Source organism: Tympanuchus pallidicinctus, unplaced genomic scaffold (genome assembly GCF_026119805.1).
Source record: "Tympanuchus pallidicinctus isolate F22 unplaced genomic scaffold, pur_lepc_1.0 scaffold2, whole genome shotgun sequence".
Classification (NCBI taxonomy): domain Eukaryota; kingdom Metazoa; phylum Chordata; class Aves; order Galliformes; family Phasianidae; genus Tympanuchus; species Tympanuchus pallidicinctus.
The window spans coordinates 9,647,129-9,667,119 of NW_026294721.1; the positions used below are offsets into that span (position 1 = coordinate 9,647,129).

The following is a 19,991-nucleotide window of genomic DNA, read 5'->3' on the forward strand; positions in this document are numbered from 1 at the left end:
AAAATATATGGATATCTTCAAGACAAAGAGTTCTGAGGTAAAAAATACACTGTAGCTTATTCTTGTGAGCACCCGCATTCAGCTAGTGCATTCAGCTCTGGGGCCCCTAGTATAAGGGGCACATGGACCTGTTGGAGCAGGTCCATAGTAGAGCCATGGAGATGATGAGGAATCTCCACTGAAGAGTCTGAGGGAGTTGTCCAGCCTGGAGAAGACTCCCAGAAGACATTATGGCAACTTTCCAGTACATGAAGGGTGCCTACAAGAAAACTGGAGAGGTTCTTTTTACAAGGCATGTAGTAATAGAACAAGGGGTATTATTTTGAAATGGAGAGTAAATTTAGATTAGATACTAGGAAGAAATTGTTTATTATGAGGGTGGTAAGGCACTGGAAGAAATTGCCTAGAGGAGGTGTGGATGGCCTATCCCTTGACCCATCAAGGCCTGGGTGGATGGGGCCCTATGCAGCCTGCTCTGGTGGAAGGTGTCCATGGAAAGGGGAGTTGGAACTAGATGATCTTCTAAACCAAATAATTCTGTGATTTTATGATTCTAAGAAAAAAGAAATCAAAATTAAAACTTGGGAAGTTGTACATCCATATAAAATGGGTACATATGATGATTGTGTTAAAGGGAGTACATTTCTGCTTTCATTTGGGAGCAGAACAGTTGTGGTAGCCTAGTGACTTTACCTTTATGACATATTTATAATTAAATGCTACCTCTGGAAGTTTTTTTACTTAATCTAAGTACAACTGCCCTTTAGAGTCCTGCCAGCAGCTTCATAGTGAAATAATGAAGCAGCTATAAAAAGTAGGTAACTTTTACCAAACCATTCTCTTACAGTCAGAATGAATCAGTCCCACACTTATATAATGACAAAGGAGCTTTTGTAAAGTTGAGTTTCATGAACTGCATCTAATGACAGACAATTTTAACAATTTTTTAATCTGTGAGCATTTTGCTTTATAAACTTAAATCAAACCATTGTAGCTTAAGGCCTGGTATTATTCTAGATCAACATTAACTTGTTAATTCTTTTGTATTAACATTCTCAAACCACTGTTTTTCCTTCTTCAAGAGCAGAATCTTCTCTGCTCTAGAAAATGATCCTTTTTTTGCACATCATCCTGGAGAAGAATTGAGCCGTGAGAAGTATCAGGAGCTGACATTCCTGCGTTGTAAAAGACTCTTTGAGTATGATTTTCTTACTCAGCAAGAGATCATGGAGAACCCACTGAAGATACTGAATTTGGTAATTTGTATAGGAATGTATGATTGGTCTCCATGTCTCCAGTTTTTCTTACATTGTGGTGTAAGTACAGCTGTAAAAATATTTTTGAAGTATCTTATAACACTCTTATTTGTTCTGTTGTTTTTCTGCCTATTTTATTAAAGCAATATATTTTCCCAGCCCATTGTTTTCAATAATCTAATTCAGTTTAGCTGTTTAGATCTGTGAGGTAACTTTAGTAGATCTTTGTCAGCTAGTTCTCAGTTGGAATCCTGTCTGATGAGTGGAACAGCATGGGCACAGCTATTATTTTGACAACTTCGGTACCACCTTCTTTTGTCCCTTCTTTCTCCTCAATGGCAATAGCAGTGAAAAGAACTAGATTTTATGGACCCTATTTGGTTGCTGTGTCTTCACTACAACTCCATATACAGTTGCCTCAGCCCCCCTAGTGTGTTGCTTCAGGGCAGAATACAGAAGTAACAGAAATCTGTGTAAAGATGATCACTGACATCAGTGGATGGGGTTCTGTTCATCAGTTCCCCCCTAGATTAGTCTCTTAGAAAGAATACTTAACATGGCTATTCAAATAATATTAGCTGAATTATTAACACTCATTGCAGGGCAGGAAAGGTATAGGATTTAGAATTTTACTATATAAACACCCATCTAGTAAACTGAAGGTATTTCTAAAAACAACATTCTTGTCTGGTCATGAATCGAATACTTTCAGTTCCCAGCAAACTAGAATATTCTTAAAGTTTTATTTTATTCAAAAAGATATCCACATGCACAAGTGGAAAGTGAGCTCACAAAGCATTTTTAAGAATTTGTAGTGAAGGCTTGATCAGATTTGAACAGTGAAAATTTGCTACTGCAACAATAGTCTTTTTATCCCAATAAAATAACATTTAGTCTTTGTTCTCACTTGTTAGTGTTATTTCCTCAGAGGACATTCAGTCCTCTGTAAAGAGGGTAGCAAAAGATCAAGTCCTGACTTACCTCCTCATGGTGTAGTCCAAGTAGCAGTTTTCTACGTGGCCTATACTTGGCCTTGTTTTCTACAAGCCTACTTTACCTGATCTCTTTAATGAACATCGCTGCTACAAAGTCTTATGCTTATATATTTGTGTTTTCCATCACAAGGTCACTGACTGCTTTCATTATTTTCTGTATTTACAGGTATTTGGAGGTACAATTTTGAGTGCTTCAAAAAGGTTTGCTGACTTTGTGAAGAAAATTTATAACATGGAGGTAAATTTCTTTTGATAGCTTTTTAGAATTGGGTATTTTCATAACTATAACCATGGAACTCAATGCATCTTTGTAATATTTTTTATCTGTGTAGATACCTAGTTGCCAATAAATAACAAAGTAAAGGAAGACTGAGGAGCACATTCAAGCACTCAGCCCTGACAATCTCACTCCCAATTGTTATGTCATTTCCTGAATCTGTTATAGTTTATCCAAGTTAACATGGAGACAAAATTTGGAGACTTCTCCCAAAAGACAGTATTGATGACACTATCCCAGTTCTTCTCTTCCCCCTCCCCCCAGTCTTTTAACAATATCATAGCAAGTTTTTTACACTCCCACATCATCTGCATCGTACACTGTGCAGAGCATATCCTTGGCGAGAAATACTCAATAGCAAAGCAATAAACTTGAAAATATTAATTTCTTAATGCCATAGAAACACCACACAAGAGTCCAAAAGTGATCTCGAACTGAGTGCCCTGCACAGTAAGTGCATCCTGTCTGATACAGAAAAGGCCAATCCAAAGCAGAATGCCAGTCAGCATTCACTGTCTGACTTGATCCTCAGGCCTATGCAAGGTACACACTTGAGTGCAGTCAAACTGAGCTTCATGCTTCTTCTATTATGACCTTTTTTATCTTTTTTTTGTTAGCCATTCACCTTTGCTTATTTAATCTTCTGAAATTATCTCTCAGCTCATAAAGAGCAGCCTATTTCTACCTGTTTTTTTTTTTTTTTTATGTTTTCCAAACTTTATAACCTAAGAGTATATACTGTGGGCCAAACCAGTCTAGGATAAAGTGATGCCAATATGCACAATTCATTGTGGCTTTAAGCCCAAACAGAAAAGAGAATCAAGTGTATGCATGTAAGGCTATGATACAGATTTAACCCTTGCTAATATTTTAGACTGCTTGCCTTTGTAAAATTAAACAGCTTCATTCTACTTTTCCCTTGACTTCAGAAATGAGAACTGTTTGTAATGAAAGCAAACTCACCCATTTTCACTGCACAGTATTTCTCTCAGCCCAGACCTGAAAATTGTCCATCTGTGCCTGTCTAAATAAGTCAGCCATCAGCAAAGAAGAAAAATCTTTTACCTTACTGCAGGCAGTGTATGTACTCCCAACCTTAGGATTGTATCCAATTGGCTTCTTTGCAATACAAGTTACTATCTAACAGCTGAATTTGCAATCGTTTGCAAATTTTATGGTTTTAATTGCCCTAATTAACTAGTCTTGAATTATGCTTTATATCTCTTTATTTAGATTTTTGGATGTTTTGCTCTTACTGAACTCAGCCATGGAACTAATACAAAAGGCATACGGACCACTGCCACATTTGATCATAGCACTCAGGTTAGTTGTTGCTGCACAGTAGTAGTGCTCAATGCTGTTAGTTGTTTTTTTTTACATTCAGAAAACACAGTACTTGGAATCTAAAAATTGGAATGTTAAAGCTATGTCTACATTTCAGGATACATATATTCTACAGAATAGATGCTGTTCCTGGTCCCCTAGTTGTCCAAACTGGGAAATACACTGTCTTTCACACTTTAAGCAAGCTTCCCATCCAGAGAAAACTGCACAGGAAGGAAATGGTCCCTGTGCAGATTGCAGCACAGTGTGGACTCAGCTCAACTTAACACAGACCCAGGGAATGCTTCAGTCCATCACTTTGCTTTGTTATGATAACTACTTACGTAGGCAATTTAGAGGCTGAAATTTAGGCCTTACAATCAAGTCATGAACTAATCTGCTCTAAATTTTTCTTAGCCACATGTATTCTCTCCTAAGTTGCACACTGCAAGAGAGATCTCAGCTACTGGGGCAGGGTACAGAATGAAAACTAGGTAGTTAATGGATGTTTTCAAAACATTCTTCATAATGAAGAATAACTCAATAGCTTTTATCATTTTGATGATTTTACTTCTCTTTATTTTGTGGCTACAGGAATTTATCATCAATTCTCCTGACTTTGAAGCTGCAAAGTTCTGGGTTGGAAATATGGGGAAACATGCCACACATGCAGTTGTGTATGCCCAACTCTACACTCCTGATGGACAATGCCAAGGATTACATTCCTTTATTGTACAGGTAGGATAGAAACATGGTTAATCTTTTGTCTGTCTGTGGGGCTGAGGGATCTCAAAGATTTTTTGGTAGTGCTGTTTCATAACAGCATACAGACATAAGAAGTCTGACCAGCATTTACTTTAAGTAATGCGTTCAACATTTATTATAAATGCAACAAAGGTTTAAATGTTCACTGTATTTTTGTGGTGGTTGTACAGCCAATTTTATGTCAATTTTATGCAGCTGGAAAATACAGAATAGTTAAGAGATTATCACACTACCAATACAATTAAAATAATCTATGCTATATGAAGTCCTAAAACTCTTGGCTTAAGGTGAAAAGTTAAGTTGTAGACAGTAAAAAACAGACTGAGCAGAGTTTACTACAAAATCAGGGAATATCTCAAAGTTGAATATTATACAGAAGTTTTGTTGGTTTCTTCTATAGTTTTTAATGCCTAAATGAGGTTTCAGTTCTTGTTCAACCAATGTTAAAGTTTATTTAACACAGTAGTCTAACTGGCCTAAGTAATTTTTACTACGGGATCCATGCCCTTAATGAAAGGATATGTTAGTATGATTTAAATCCAGGATTGTGTACTTGGAAAAACAAAGAGCTTCCTTTAATGTTAGTAACAAAATACAAGTTGGAAATATTTTCACTATTTGAAAAGTTTAATCAAGAACTTTCATTGTTCTCAACTGAAATAATATATTCCACCTCTATGCAGATTCGAGATACGAAAACTCTCCTGCCAATGCCAGGTGTGATGGTTGGTGACATAGGAAAGAAGATTGGGCAGAATGGGTTGGATAATGGGTAAGTCAATCCATTTGTATGAGGAAGCACTCTACAGTGTATCATGTGTAGTGGTGCAAATATCCTCTGTCAATTCTGTACTTCTGAGATTGTAAAAGAGCTGGAGTAGCTAGTGGCTTTAATTTGTTCTTATTTAAGTTACATATGTATATACACAGATATATATATATATATATACATTCACACACAGCAATTTTGAAGAACCTTGAAATTTAGTATTTTCTATTCCTGCAACTTCAGATTTTTCATTCCATTTACTTTTTAGAATCTAAAGTACTGCTGATAACTCTGTGAATGTTCCCAGGCAGTCTTACAGTCATAGTCTCTGCAACAATAATACTGAAATAAAACCACGAAGTTATGAACTAAAGTATGTCAGCCTCTAAATTCATCCTGATGTAAGCTCTCAGTTATCTTGCATGTTGATTTCCAGCCTGCAGCAAGGATAATGCAGGTCCACAGGCAAGGTTTATTGTTAGTAAAGATATTAGATTAGTCTGACCCAGCAGGGCAGAATCTTAAACCCAGGTCAAAGACCCATTAGCTGTCTTGTTTAAATCACAGGGTTCCTGGACTAATCCTGTCCACTGCGGAAAATAATTTTTGTGTATGGTTGAAATAAAGAAGTTCCATGGCTTCGTTTCTCAGTTATGGTTTGATTGGAAGGAGGCAGGGAAACTGAGGTAGATTTAGGTATATGAACAACCAATTTTTAAAATCAATATTTTAAGCTCTCTGCTGTTTATATAGCTCTGGGCAAAGACAGAGACTAAAGTAGGAAAGGGAGTGGGAGTTTATGTCAAATTTTTTTACTTCCAATTTTCTTTCATATGTCAGTTCAGTTTGTTATTCAGTTATTGTTCTACATTGTATGCCATTGAAGTAAACTAAATGTAGACATATTAAAGTATATTTCTTTGTAATGTAATGGCTTTGAGTGTCTTTCCAGAAGGATGTAGGCGTTCTCTAGGTTTTGTTGCCTGTACCAGAATTCTCCCATTGTCCCAAGAGCCTATAATGTAAAAAGTGGAACTGAAGTTTATATGTATACAGATAATTCTCATCAGTGCTCTGTTACATGAAGGTACAGATGAAAGGGAAAATAAAACATGCAGAAAAGGAAGTTGTAGAGGAAAAATGTGAGACAGTGACTGTAAAAGAGGTTCTAGGGTTTTTGGTGGGATTATTTTGCCTCCATCTGTGTTATGAACCTGTAGCCACCAGATGGCACAGCAGCATGGGCCTGAGCATTCCAAAAGTAGTTCAGTTTCATATTTCGGTAGAAAGAGTCAAATTCTGCTCCTCATTCTCAGTTTGCAATATTGTTTTAAGCACCACATAAGGAAAAGAGAAAAAAGAAAATTTTGCATGTAATTTATATGCTCATGTTTATCTCATAAAGCAGGTTAAATTAGATCCTATTATGCTATGACTTAAATTGTTGCTTTCGGTCTCTACGGCATGCTGTTTTTTTCTGTTTGTGTGTGAAGTCTGATTCAATTACTATAGACACTTCAGTGTTACACTCACGATAAACGGTCAGAATTTAATTCTGAGAATAGGGAATTTAAAAGAGATACCAGAATTTGTTCCTGTACTTGGAGAAATTTATGCTGTTTTTCAGTGTGGATACACAGGTATCCTAAACATGTATAGGGTGCACGGGACATGAGGAAGAAATTCCCCATGCTCAGAAAATGACATTAATTATAAAATAATTATAAAATTATTTAAAATTTTATATTTTATAAAATATATAGAAAACTATTTAGGTGACTATAGCTGTCTCCTCTGCTTTTAGAAAACTAATTTTCTGGGTTGTTTGGCTGAAGGGTGATTTACAGCTAATGCAGAACATACAGTTTTCAGTAGGAGAAAGAATTTAAGAAGTAATATGGGAGATTTTGAAGTATATACCCAACTGACTGGCCTGCTCCTTCAGAATCTGTCTTTCTCAGCATCATTGCTAGAATATCCTAAAATCACATACTTTCCAAATCAATGTAATTTCTGCTACCTACTAAAAAAGACAAAATCACTTTACAGCACTTTAAAATCTGTTCCTTTCTATCGTTCAAAAAGCATTTTGTAACATATGTATGCATGATAAAAGACAGAAGTACAATTTTTTTCTTACAGTGAATTTAGACTCTTTCTGTGTTTTGTTACCAAAAAATAAATCAGGCTGCCACTAGAGGTTGCAAGTGCTTCAGTCTTTATTTTCATAATACAAAGATGTCCAGCACTTTTTGAAATGCACTGATCACTGAGGTCCCAAAATTGAAATATCTGGGGCAAAAAAAACCAAACAGTTACAAAAAGCTCCTGAGTATTTGGAAGTCAGGGGCTTTTCCGTAATATGTGTGGCAGGTATGAAAGGAGAGAGACATAAGACAAGAGCTTTGGTAAGTGCTGATGTGCATTTCTGTTTCTCCTCTTTGGTTTTGGGGCTTTTGTTTTGTTCTTGTCTACTGTGGTTCAGTAGCACTGCCAATATTATCCATTACTTCAGTGCACATCAGTAATTGGCACCAAATCAGTGGTGAACCAATTTCGCGTCTGGTTCTAAATGCTGCTTTCCCCATTCAGAAAGAGAAGACAACTAAGTGAGTATGAGGAAAGAGTCTGAAAATTAATTCTCTGTTTCTGAAGTAGTGCTGAACATACCAGTCTATGTAAAGCAAGTTGTGAGCTCATTCAGCTGCATCTGCTGCTAGCAGGCATACAGTTTGTTGAGTGTACAAAAAATATAGTAAATGAAGAACAAGTCAAATTAAGCTATCAAAGGTACAGCAAACTAGTGCCAAAGAGAAAGCTACTTATTCAAACTGATTTTTTTTTTTGTAGGGGAAAAAAGAATCTTTCTGGACAAAGGAGAATTGTTAGCATTGTGTAATTATAATGATGGACTTCAGAAAACTGAAAATTTTTCACTAGCAGTTTAACATTTCATATACAGTTAACATGCGATCTCTCTGCACATACAGCCTGCAAAATCATTCAGTTGTGCTCTCTAACAATGTCTGAAGCCAGATTCAGTGTTCTGGATACTGGAAAACAAACACAGCACCCAAGAGGGAATGGGTAAATGGGAATTGTTGGTCAGAAAAGCAGTAGGTGATGTAAAAGAATCCCTACTGGAAAGAGACTGTATTCTGGGCTTTCAGAACCTGCAATTCCTTGCATGCTAGAGAAGCCATAATGCATCATACATCCTCAAGTCCTTTGTATTAAGTCTTTTAAATGGTTAATTAACTTATTTATCGTGTGTTCAGCAGTATTTCAGTTTCAGTGCCAGTAATTCATAAAGATTCTGCTTCTGCTGTTTTAAGCATAGACCAAACAAAAGCGTGCTCCTTCAAAGAGTTTTTGTATAGATAAGTATTTATACCCTTAAATCTTACTTAGATTTCCTAATGGTTGCAGTTATTTTACTAAGAAAGTAGGAGCTGTAAATATTAGAGCCTAAATAGTCTCTCAGAGCTGCATTTTACAATCCAAAGTAGAAGTTGGTGAAGATAAGTTGTACACTATGCTCCTTTGGGTTTTTGTTTCTACTCCCACACTGCCTTTTCCTTTGTGCTGGACAGGCATTTGTGTAGCTGTGCAGTGGACACAGCTAGGGCATTGGAACTGTCTGAAAATTAATCTGACAAAAATACAGTCTGTTTTCAAACAGATCATTTGTCAGGTCTGGTTCACTGCAAGGCCACGGAAGAGACTGTTCCTGTACAGGAAAAGGGACAATACAGGGACGTAAATAAGAAAGCAAGTGTAGAGATCAGTCCTGCTTCTCAAGCAAGTAATGCTTGTCTGTATTTTTTATTGCCCTCCAGTTTCTGGCCAGAGTCACAAACAATTGTGTAAAGAGCAATAATAATGAAGCAGCTATGAAATAAAAATAATTGTTAAAAATGCCTTAAGTTATCTGAATTTATTATCATCAATCTTTGTGAACAGTGCCACTTTCAAAGTTAAACCAAATATTTTGCGAGACGTATCTTGTATATTTGCAATTTAAGTCGAAACAGTGACTTTGCATTATTGATATTTCCCTGTTTTGCCCTTTCCACCTAGTTTCTGGAGTCAAGGTGAAATATTGTATGCATGCATACAATACTGTGCACATTGCTAAGATGTTACAGTGCTGAAGAGAACTGCCTTATCTCCTCATTTTTATCATCTTCCAGTACCTCAAAACTGCATAGCCACAGCCAGTACATTGAGATGCATATCTCAGTAACAGGCACTGGCAGTACTTAAGGGAAAAGGGGGATTCAGATCTGGTCATGCACTTGTTTTATCACCAGCAGAGCTAAGGCTTCAAATCTGCAGTGCATTTCAGACAGCCTTTTTTGTTTTCTTTTCCTTAGCAGAGCTGTGTCAGCTCTTGACTTCTGCATGAGTCTACACATTCAGAACTCCTTGCCAGACTGGCACTTAAACTCACTCACTTTATGGTGAGTGGGTCTTAGTGTCTCCGTGAAGTCTATTAAGATAGGATTAGGAGGCCTGTGTTGTTTTAATACTACTATTGGGCATTTCTGTTGCAGACCTTCATTCTTAGATTAGGGTCCTGTTTATAGAAGCTGGAGCTTAAATTCTGCCTTGCAGATTTCCCCAGCTTGTCTGTAATTCTGCTGAGCTCTAACCTTTCTGTGAGTTTCAGTATGGAATATGCAGTGTTTTCTTTCTCTTCTGTAAGTTTTTCAACAAACCTTTTTAGTATTATTCTTCCCAAGGTTTACTGTGTCCCATAAACAGCCATTGATTTGTAGTCTTCCATTCATCTGCTTCCTTTTTGTGCCCAGAAGGATGGAAGAAACTGTCAGTGTACCATCTCTAACACAGTCAATAACACAAGCTGTCAGGAAATGCATTTGTGTGGGTTTGAAATTCACCGAAGCATATTTGAGCTATTTGTACCATAGGTAACAGCTTATTAACTGAGTACTGGCAAGAGGAGCTCATGGCTTTTCCAGCTGCTCTTTTTTTTATCAGCATTACTGCACACCAGATGAATTACTATTGCATGATTTAAAGTCAGGAAGATTAACTTTGCTTGAAATGTTCCCTAAACTACTGGCCAAAGAACCCAAACAAAAATGCTACTATTGGAATAGTTTTTAACTCTGCTCTTCTAATCTAGGTAGAAATGTATGTAATACAGTTGTTTTACACATGTATTAGATTCTGTAAAATTTCACATTTCTTTAGAGCTCTCTGAAACGTATTTGAAGTGACAGCTATCTGTCTTTCCTGCAGAGGGGTCTTAATCTTAGAAACACTAATTGCTATGTAGAAGAGGCCCTAAGTAGGGCAGCTTTCAAGCCTATGGTCTTGTCATCACCACGTGAAATGTAGCCATTTTCCAAACTTACTGGTACTTGATATCCCCATGACTGTATGTACATTTCCATTATTGTAAAACATTTCTACTTTTTCTCAATTATTTAAGGAGATTTTCCCCTGAATGCGTTGACAGATGTGGTCTATGTCTGTTCACTATGCTTCCTAGGCTAATAACCATTAGAAATGTAATAGTTGACTTCATTAAATCTTACTGTTTATTTTTAATATGTTCCGATATCAAGTTCAAGTTGGCTGGAATGTCTAACATTTTCAAATTGCAAAGTTCTTGGAGAAGGAGCATAACAGCAGTTGGCAGTCAACTCATAAGGTTGCCTAACTCCCAGGTCCTATAAGGTTCTGCTTTTATTTTCAACACTCATAGACAATAGATCATATTTCTTTATTTGTGAGAATTTTCTACAGGATTTTTAATTGCTAATTCTGTCTCAATCCTTGGCTTCTCAAAGTTTTTGCCATTGTACATGCCTCTAATTTGATAGCAGCTTACAGAAAAAGGAAATAATAACCTCTCATGGCCATTATCAAAGAAAAAATCTGAACTTTCAAAAACTGTCTTAGTATATGAGCTAATTTTCACATTCAGAAAATAGGTTGTTATATAATAATTGAAAATTTAGTATTATGGTTCACTAGCTATGGAAAAAAGTGATTATAAGAAGAGTATGCCTTTTTAAATCAAAATGATTCTAGGTAACAATATGCTGCAGAAGTAGCTACCTTATGCATATGTCTGATTGTAAGCATTTTCCACTAGTTACTGTCTGCCTTATTGTTTGAATTTGTAGTTTATAATCTAATGCTTAGTTTGTAAGCTCTTAGGAGCAAGCTCCTCCTTGTTCTGCAGATGCACAACTAGCAAAACAGAGCACTGAACTAGGAGCCTAAACATTGCCATGCACATTCACTTGAAATTAACGTAAGGAGTAATAATAAAAATAACCCCTCAAGTTCTACCTAATGGGCATGCTATTGCTTAAAAAGTAACAGAGTTGCTATACATTTTTATATGTGATGGATTTTATTTGGTCTATAGAGAGTGGAGAGAGTGAATTTAACCACATGATCTTTTTTGAATGAGACTTTTTACTTTCAGTGATAAGCAGAAATATTAACAAAGGTGGATGTGATATTTTTTTGTTAATGCTGGATTTGATTGTGTTATGAAGTTGTGTTGCCTCACTGAAACATGCACTTAACAAAGCACTTCTTAGAATGGGTAAGTCCAGTTAGGATAGCCTGCTCTTCTCCGTGGCTAAGTCTGAAAATACTCTGTATCTCTAAGGCTGAATAAATTCAGTATGCAGATATGTTTCCTTGGAAACAACTTGTAATTTTAAAGCATGTGCAGCAGTGCAGCCCGTATGTAATTTATTAATGTGAAAGACCTGGATCTCCTGGGCCTTATTAAGTAGATCAGTCTGTATTGGCAAGCAAAAGGAATTTGCTTTGATTACAAATACAGCTTTTCAAGTGCTATTAGATGCTGAGATATTAGTGCGTGGAGCAGATATTACTGCTGTTGAGCCAAGTTGTATTGCCCATTTGGGTGAGACGGTTCATATGCTTTCTTCCTGAAGAATATGAATACTTGGGACATTCTGCCAGTTCTAATAGCTGATGCAAGAGTGTCACAATTTAGAAAAGACAATTTCATTCATTCCTTCTTAATATGGTACATTCTGGGGAATAGGAATTCTAGTTTAAGTTTAAGCAAAGAAAGGGTCACCATTCAGTTCCTTCTTATTGCACTAATTCAGCTGGGTCCTCGTTTGTATTACAAATAATATGAAAGAGCTTTACAGGTCTGTATTTTAGTCACTACAATGTAGTGTCTCTGTTCCAAAGTATGTACTGTCTCCAGACAGCACCTCAGTATGCCAGTAAACCATTTGGTTCAGCAGAATTTCCTGTGGTGAGGAATTTTTTGAAGTCAGAGTTGTCCAGTCTAGTTCTGAGCAGGAGAAGGAAGTTGAGTTGTTCAACTTCCCAAGCTTTTTAATAACTGAAACTGAGATAACTAACTTTCCTGTGTTCAAATAGACTGAAAGTTCATTTCAGGTTTGTAGGTTGTTGGTGAAAGTGTCTGTTGCACTGACTTCATATACGGTCTCTAATAAGTAACTTTGAAGTAACTTTACGTACTGTCTCTCCCCTTGCAGAGTATACATTGCTCTTCCTTTAGTTGTTCTTTTTTACTTATTTACTTACGGAGTTGCTCAAAAGGCTCCCTCAGTGTTCTTTTTAAAGCATCGCCTTAATTATTGAAAAAGCCTCGAGGTTAAGAGTGGTGGCAAATCATTTCCCAGCTTGAACTTCCTCTACTGCCCTGAGTATGAAAGCCTTTGTTCTTCCAGGCATACTTTGTGAAAATTACTTCCCTGGTTTGATGGATTCACTGATAAGTACTGTACAGTCTTGTTTTTGTTGTGACTTTCTTTTCTGTAATGTAGGCATTCTACTCTGCTCCAAGGTAGATTTTAAGTTACTTGTGTATTTGTTTGACCAGGTTTGCCATGTTCCACAATGTCAGGATACCTAAAGAAAACATACTGAATATAACTGGAGATGTGTCACCTGAAGGGAAATACTCAAGTTCTTTCACGGTATGAATCAGTTTTGTTTCATTAATATAGTTCATTAAATACACAGAGGTTGAGCATGCATACCTTGACCTAAATGGCTGGTTAAGCAGTTTGATGTGAATGCTGATATTCAAATTGTCCTTCAGAGATGATTCAATTCACCTAATTAGTTTTATTTATTTCCTGCTATTTAAACTACCTTGGCAGTCCAATAGTAGCTTAAAGAAACTACTTTGGATTTTTTCTGAACAGCTTAACTGAATGTGTCAGTAAATAAAAATTTCCCAGTCCACTGGGCTTCTGATCATTCGACCAGAATTGTATCTTTGAGGCAGGCAATGAAGTATTAGCATCACCATTTAGTTTTTGCTTTTTATTTATTTATTTAGGATGTTAAGGAGCGTTTTAGTGCAGCTCTTGGATCCTTGTCCACTGGCAGAATTCTGATCACAGCAGTTTCTGCAACCAATCTAAAGCTTGCCTTATCGATAGCCATTCGCTTCTCTGCAACTCGCCGTCAGTTTGGACCGACTGATGAAGAGGAAATACCTGTTATTGAATATCAAACACAGGTAAAAACTTCACACTTTGCATCTGTAGATTTTTATGTACCGACACACAGAGCTATTGCAAATCAAAATAGCAGTGCTGGAGATGGTGACATTAAAGTTGTCCTTCTCATCTGAAATGTACATCTTGTGCAGTTTTGAGTGTTCTGTCCAACTCAAGACCTCCTTACACTGCTTTTGGCCTGATTTGGCTTTCCAGATAAGTTCTTGGAATAGCTAAAATACAACAAAATATGAATATCTAGAAACATCTGTCTTCTAAAACAATAACCTTTTCTGAGAAAGACTCTTCTTTATGCATACAAAAAAGTATTGATGAAGAAACTAGTGTAAAAAATGTCAGTGCATCTTTTGCAGTTTTCCTCATTTTCTTTTTTTTAGACTTTATTCTTTAAAGGCATACAAATCAATGACATTCACTGTGGTGATATCTCAAGCCATCACTAATTTTGAGAAGAATATCGCCATTATTTTTTTCCAAAGAATATGCAGATGAAAAACACCTTTTGTTCTGAAAAACAATAAAACAGGAATAGTAGTACTCAATTGGGAAATAGTGAGAGCTCAGATCAATTGAAAGTTCACTCTATAAGAAAACAAACTTAGCCAGTTTGTGCATGCAAAGTGAGTGCTTTTTCTTTTTTCCCAGGTTTTGCAGGCTTTTTAGTCTTGCAACTTAGGAAGTTTTCACAGCTTTCCGTGAACTTTAGCAAAAGCTGCTTTCTTTCCTTCTTACTTGAATGAACCTGGGGCAACATCCCACTTTCTTAAGCCTCTGGTTTGCTCAGGTTCATCCTATTCTGTAGGCTATGCTTGATGAACCTCTCATTCCCTTGATGCTATACCACAAAAGCTTCCTTAAGCAGCTTCCCTTTTCCTTTATAGACTTCCATCTGATTTACACATTAAGATGTTATTTTCTCTTCTATCCAGCCCTGTGCTTTTTTTCACAGAATGCAGCAAGCGCTAACCTACATTCAGCAATTAACAAAGAAGTGAAATAATTGCAACCTCCATGATGTTGATACTGAAGAAACAGATGAATCATGACGGGCCCCTGGCATGCCAGACATTGTATAAACACAGAGAAAAAATATTTCGTTGGTCCCCAAAGCTACAGTGAACTTTTGCACTGGTTTAACAGGATGTTTATCAGAAATTAGTAAAATTCATGGACTGAAATAGTGTAACTGTAATTTATTTATAGACTAGTTACACTAAATTATGTTTATAAAGACCTATTGCTAACTTGTCTTCACTATAAAATACAGTTCATCTATTTGAACAAAGTAAAAATGAATGTGTTGTTTCAAAATTATGAGGTAGTTATGTATATAAAACTGTAAACTATATGTTTATCTACTAATAATCAAATCTATTTAATTATTATTCCAGCAATGGCGTCTTCTTCCATATCTGGCTGCTGCATATGCCTTAGATTATTTCTCCAAATCACTGTTTGAGAACTTTGTGGAATTTTATGCAGGCTTGTTGACAAAGCAAAAGAGTCAGAGACAGGTGAGATACTTAAACATTTCCTCTTAGTTGAGTTCTTATTACAACAGGCTGGAAATTCTTAAGTGAAGGACCTACTTAGAAGTCTTAGGTCATTTTACAGTCAAGAGTGACATCTCAGAAATATGGTAATGCAAAGTGATGGATAAAGCTGCATTTAGAAGAGCACCCAAATGAGTTTTGATGGATTGGTTAAAGTTTTATTGGTTTCACTGGTATTTAAGACTGTGCTTCCTTGCAGAACTGTTTATTGTAATTATATGATAATGTAAATTCAGTTTATGACTGTTGTGAATACGGTACTGCAGAAGGCATTTATCAAAACCTTTCTGAAATTATGCTATTCTTAATTATTGCACAGACTATGTAAGTCTGGCTGAATTTGCAATTCATATGCTAGCACTAGGAAATACTCTTTTAGAGAAATACATTAAGATTTTTGAGTCTTAATGCTAAATTTCTCAGCCACACTCAGTCCATCAGAAGTTACTCCTTCATAAATGAAGTAGTTTGATCTATTGGTCTCTGTGCAAGGACTGATTCTCAGCCAAAATAACTGCAGAATGAATTTTTTTAGCATATAAATTATATATATGTATTTAAATCTTGACAGTTTTAACTGTTAGGGCCTACACAGTGGCTGTGTATTGCTAAGATAATTTAAACATTCATATTTTTCCTGCTAAAATAAGGTCTGTGATGGATTTCTGTGCTAGTGTTAGGTATTCTAACAGAAGAAGAGTCTGTTTAATGTTTAATGTTATTTGGTTGTTTAATATTTTATCTCTAGAGATCTCCAGTCCAGTCACTACTGTTAGGCAAAATACTGGCCTTCAGAGAAATATTGCAGTAGAAAAAACCTGATTCTTTTTAACAATTTTAACAGTTTAATCCTTATCCCCTCCTTTTGTTCTAGAGGGGATGAAAGGGAAAGAAACAAACAAAAATGGAGAATTGCTCTCAAATTGTCTTTGATAGCATTTCATTTCACCCAGATTTCCAGAAACTCTTTGCAGTTTGGAATTTCCAAGCATTCTTTAAAGGAAGGCCATCATTAGTAGTGTAAATGCAGGCTACAATAATTCTCTGGAACTTTGGGAGGGGATCATTACAGTTTTCAAATTCTTGGCAAAAGTGCTTAAAAGATCAATGAAGACCATGGAAGGCAGTAAATAATGTAAATATGCCCTTGTTGACTGACCTGAGAGAAAGGGATTGTTTATATCACAGAGAGGCAGAAGCTTTCTCTGGACATGCTACCTTCAGCCACCTGCCACTCCATCTCTGGGAGGTTATCAGTGAGCTGTCCCATGCAATGCCATGTCAGTAGCACATCCCAGCCACCTACCCATATGTCCATTCCCTAGCACAAATGTTTCCTGTCCTATATGAGAATGTTAGTATCCAAAAACTTTTGTGGGAGGTTACTCTGGGGGGAAGCAAAAGGAAAAAAATGCACTTATATAGATCTCAGAAAGATTATTACTGACTTGCAACTTGATTTTCACAAAGGCTGATTTGGGACGTGAGATTCATGCCTTATCTGCTGCCAGCAAACCACTGTCTTCTTGGACTGCTCAGCAGGCAGCCCAGGAGTGTCGAGAAGCTTGTGGAGGACATGGTTACCTTGCCAGTAAGTCACAAACTACTGCATGCACTCAGAAGGAGAATCTTTACATTCACATGTAATTTGACTGGTGTTCAGAGAGTCATGGAATAGTTTGGGTTGGAAGAGACCATTAAGATCATCTAGTTCCATGCTAAAGGCAGGGACACCACCTACTAGAACAGGTTGCTCATAGCCCTATCCAGCCTAGCCTTGAATGCTTCCAGAGGGGGCATCCACAACCTGTCTGGATAACCTGTTCCAGTGTCTTACCACTCTCACAGTAAAGAATTTCTTCCTAATATGTAGTCTAAACCTGTGTCATGTTGTCTGAATTTTAGGAATATGTTTAAAAAGGGCTTTTTCCATTATATCTGTATTTTAACATTTATTTTATACCTGACAGTAGGAAAAAAAAAAGGACTAAACCTGTGCAGTGTCTGCACCAGCATTTGGACAGAAGAAGGGTCTGTATGAATCAGTCTTAGTTCCAAAAATAAAGACGCAAATTTTACTGAGGAGAATTCTCATTCTGAGATGAATGCCAAACATTTCTAAAATCTTCACAATGTATTCATTTTCGCAAACTAAACAGTGAAATTGCAAGCTCATATGTTGGTAAGAATGTCTGTACATACAGGAACAGACAGCTATTCTACATTTTGTCACAGAATAGTTATTTAATCCCTCATAGTTTCCATTGATATATAACAATGTATTAAAATATGCACTTTCCTTTTTAAAGTGAATCGTCTGGGTGAAATCCGGAATGATAATGATCCAAACTGCACATATGAGGGTGATAACAATGTCCTGCTTCAGCAAACCAGCAACTACTTAATGAGCTGGATGAATTGCATTAGAAGTAAGTTTTGATTCTGGAATCATGTATTGGACTCAGCAGTGAGTAAATAATGGAATTAAGAGGTATTTTCCAACTGAAAGCAACGTGATAGTCATTTAGTCATTTTGTAGAGCATAAATAATGTGCTGCAGACTCCATCATATGATAACATTCACAAATACACAGAAATGTGCTGCAAGAAATGTTCTTAGTCTTGCAGATGCTAGCTAGATGTTTAGCCATCCCTAATTATGTCAAGTAATATCTTATTTCTTTAGAAGTGTAGTTTAGTTCAGTGAAACTACTAACATTGCTGAAAGTCATATCAGCTGACTTTGTAGCAGTCTCCTCTGTCAGTACATTTTGTAGTTCTGTAGATAAATGATTTTGTTTTAGTTTCCTAGCAATGTTTTTCACTGTCTAGAAAAGTTAGAGATAGGAATTGAATCTTACGAGGCTCATAGGCAGAGATGTCAGTTTGTTTCTTCAGCACTTGTCTACCAATTCTCACTGGCCTGGATTAGGCCATAATAAAATGAGCATTGTATCTTAATTGCATGTGACCTATCAAGAGGATGCATGGCTTTATAGTGGGCTTTTAGTTTGAAAGAGTCTGATTTATTTTCTTGTAAGTCAGTTTTATTTTCTTTGTTTTTTTTCAGATAAAGTGTCTTTTGAATCTCCTCTTGGAACAATAAACTTTTTGCAAGACTACTATCATATCATTGACTGGAAATTCAAAGCCAATAGTGCTGATGATTGCATGGACTCTTCAGGTAGCCTTTTGGTGTTGTTCAATTCGTAGTATATCTTAAATTCCTTTCAGACTCAGAGATTTGAGATTATTAGGCATTGTCACATTACTATTTGATGAGTTTCTTTTTATTAAATGTATTAAAATGCATTTCATTTTAAAATAGAATTCTAGAATAGCATTTGTGATCTAGGCTTTTTGCCACTATACCGTTGTTTTCAAATTAAGGGATAGGCTCACAAAATGTAGGCTTGCTTCTATTTTTGTATTTTCAGAAGAGACTAAGTACCTCTAGACCTAAGTCTTAATATAGGAAAGAATATAACAAGGTAAAAAAAATTCATGAGATCAGAAAATACTTGCGTCAAAACTGAACTGTGTATATACCTTGTCTTTTTGCTTTGGTTCAGTTAGAACTAGTGTATGGACAGGCATGATATGTCATCACTCTATCCTTACAATCTATCTTACTCAGCTTTTATTTATTCCAGCTGCAGTAATAGGCAAAGTGTTACATTAATGGATTAATTAACAACACCTTCATATTTCATCTCAGATGACAAATGAGACTGCAATAGAATCTGCATGTGAATTCTAGCATTTTAAATGTCAGTGTTAAAAATTTTGACTTTCTTCTCTTTTGCACAGTTCCTTTAGCAGCATATAAATGGCTGGTTTGCTACCTGCTCCGAGAAAGTGACCTAAAGCTGAGAAAGGAGAAGCAGTCTGGACACAGTGATTTTGAGGCAAAAAACAACTGTCAGGTAGTGCTTATTCAGCTTTCCTATTTTACTTGCTTATTTTCATTCACATTTGCCAGATCCTGTTGTTTTTTATCTTGTGTCATTAAGTAAAATTTCCTCAAGCACGAGGCAGCAAATCATCTAACTAATAATACGTAATTCCTGTCCATTTGCATTGTACTGAACATGATAGAAAGAGGACAGTTATGGTCAGCAGAAATTTTCCAATATATATTTCCTTTCAGAAAAGTTGCAGGCATACGCTGGGTGGTGTATGTAAGTATGATATCACAACTTCTGAAAACTAAATCTACTTCTATTAAATCTACTGTGGCATCTGATTATTACATCTCCATCTGCTTTTGTGGCCAAATACATACTGTAGGAAAGAATCTTGCTCTGGCAGGTAGGTAAACTAGATGACCTAATAGGTCATTTCCATCTCCAATTTCTATAGTGCAAAGTACTCATGAAAGATACCAGACTGACAGCATTGGAACCTGAAAAGGAAACATTGACAATCTACAAATAGCAGATCCACTCTCTCACCAGAGAGTTTTAACAGCTAGTAGTGGCTTAACTCCAAATTTCAGTTTATATCCCTAAAGTCCCCAAAT

At 36.3% G+C, this 19,991-nt stretch overlaps 1 protein-coding gene across 2 annotated transcripts in view; it reads left to right on the forward strand.

Moving 5' to 3' along the window:
• Positions 1-19,991, forward strand: part of ACOX3 (acyl-CoA oxidase 3, pristanoyl) — a 33,888-nt gene that overhangs the window by 5,412 nt on the left and 8,485 nt on the right. For both annotated transcript variants that reach the window (XM_052682745.1, XM_052682744.1), the window contains exons 3-14: positions 1,083-1,316; positions 2,418-2,489; positions 3,762-3,851; positions 4,446-4,589; positions 5,300-5,388; positions 13,268-13,364; positions 13,733-13,915; positions 15,308-15,430; positions 16,940-17,060; positions 17,779-17,898; positions 18,540-18,653; positions 19,280-19,395. In XM_052682745.1, coding sequence (XP_052538705.1) covers positions 1,083-1,316; positions 2,418-2,489; positions 3,762-3,851; positions 4,446-4,589; positions 5,300-5,388; positions 13,268-13,364; positions 13,733-13,915; positions 15,308-15,430; positions 16,940-17,060; positions 17,779-17,898; positions 18,540-18,653; positions 19,280-19,395 — 1,503 coding nt within the window. The remainder of the gene's footprint in view (positions 1-1,082; positions 1,317-2,417; positions 2,490-3,761; positions 3,852-4,445; positions 4,590-5,299; positions 5,389-13,267; positions 13,365-13,732; positions 13,916-15,307; positions 15,431-16,939; positions 17,061-17,778; positions 17,899-18,539; positions 18,654-19,279; positions 19,396-19,991) is intronic.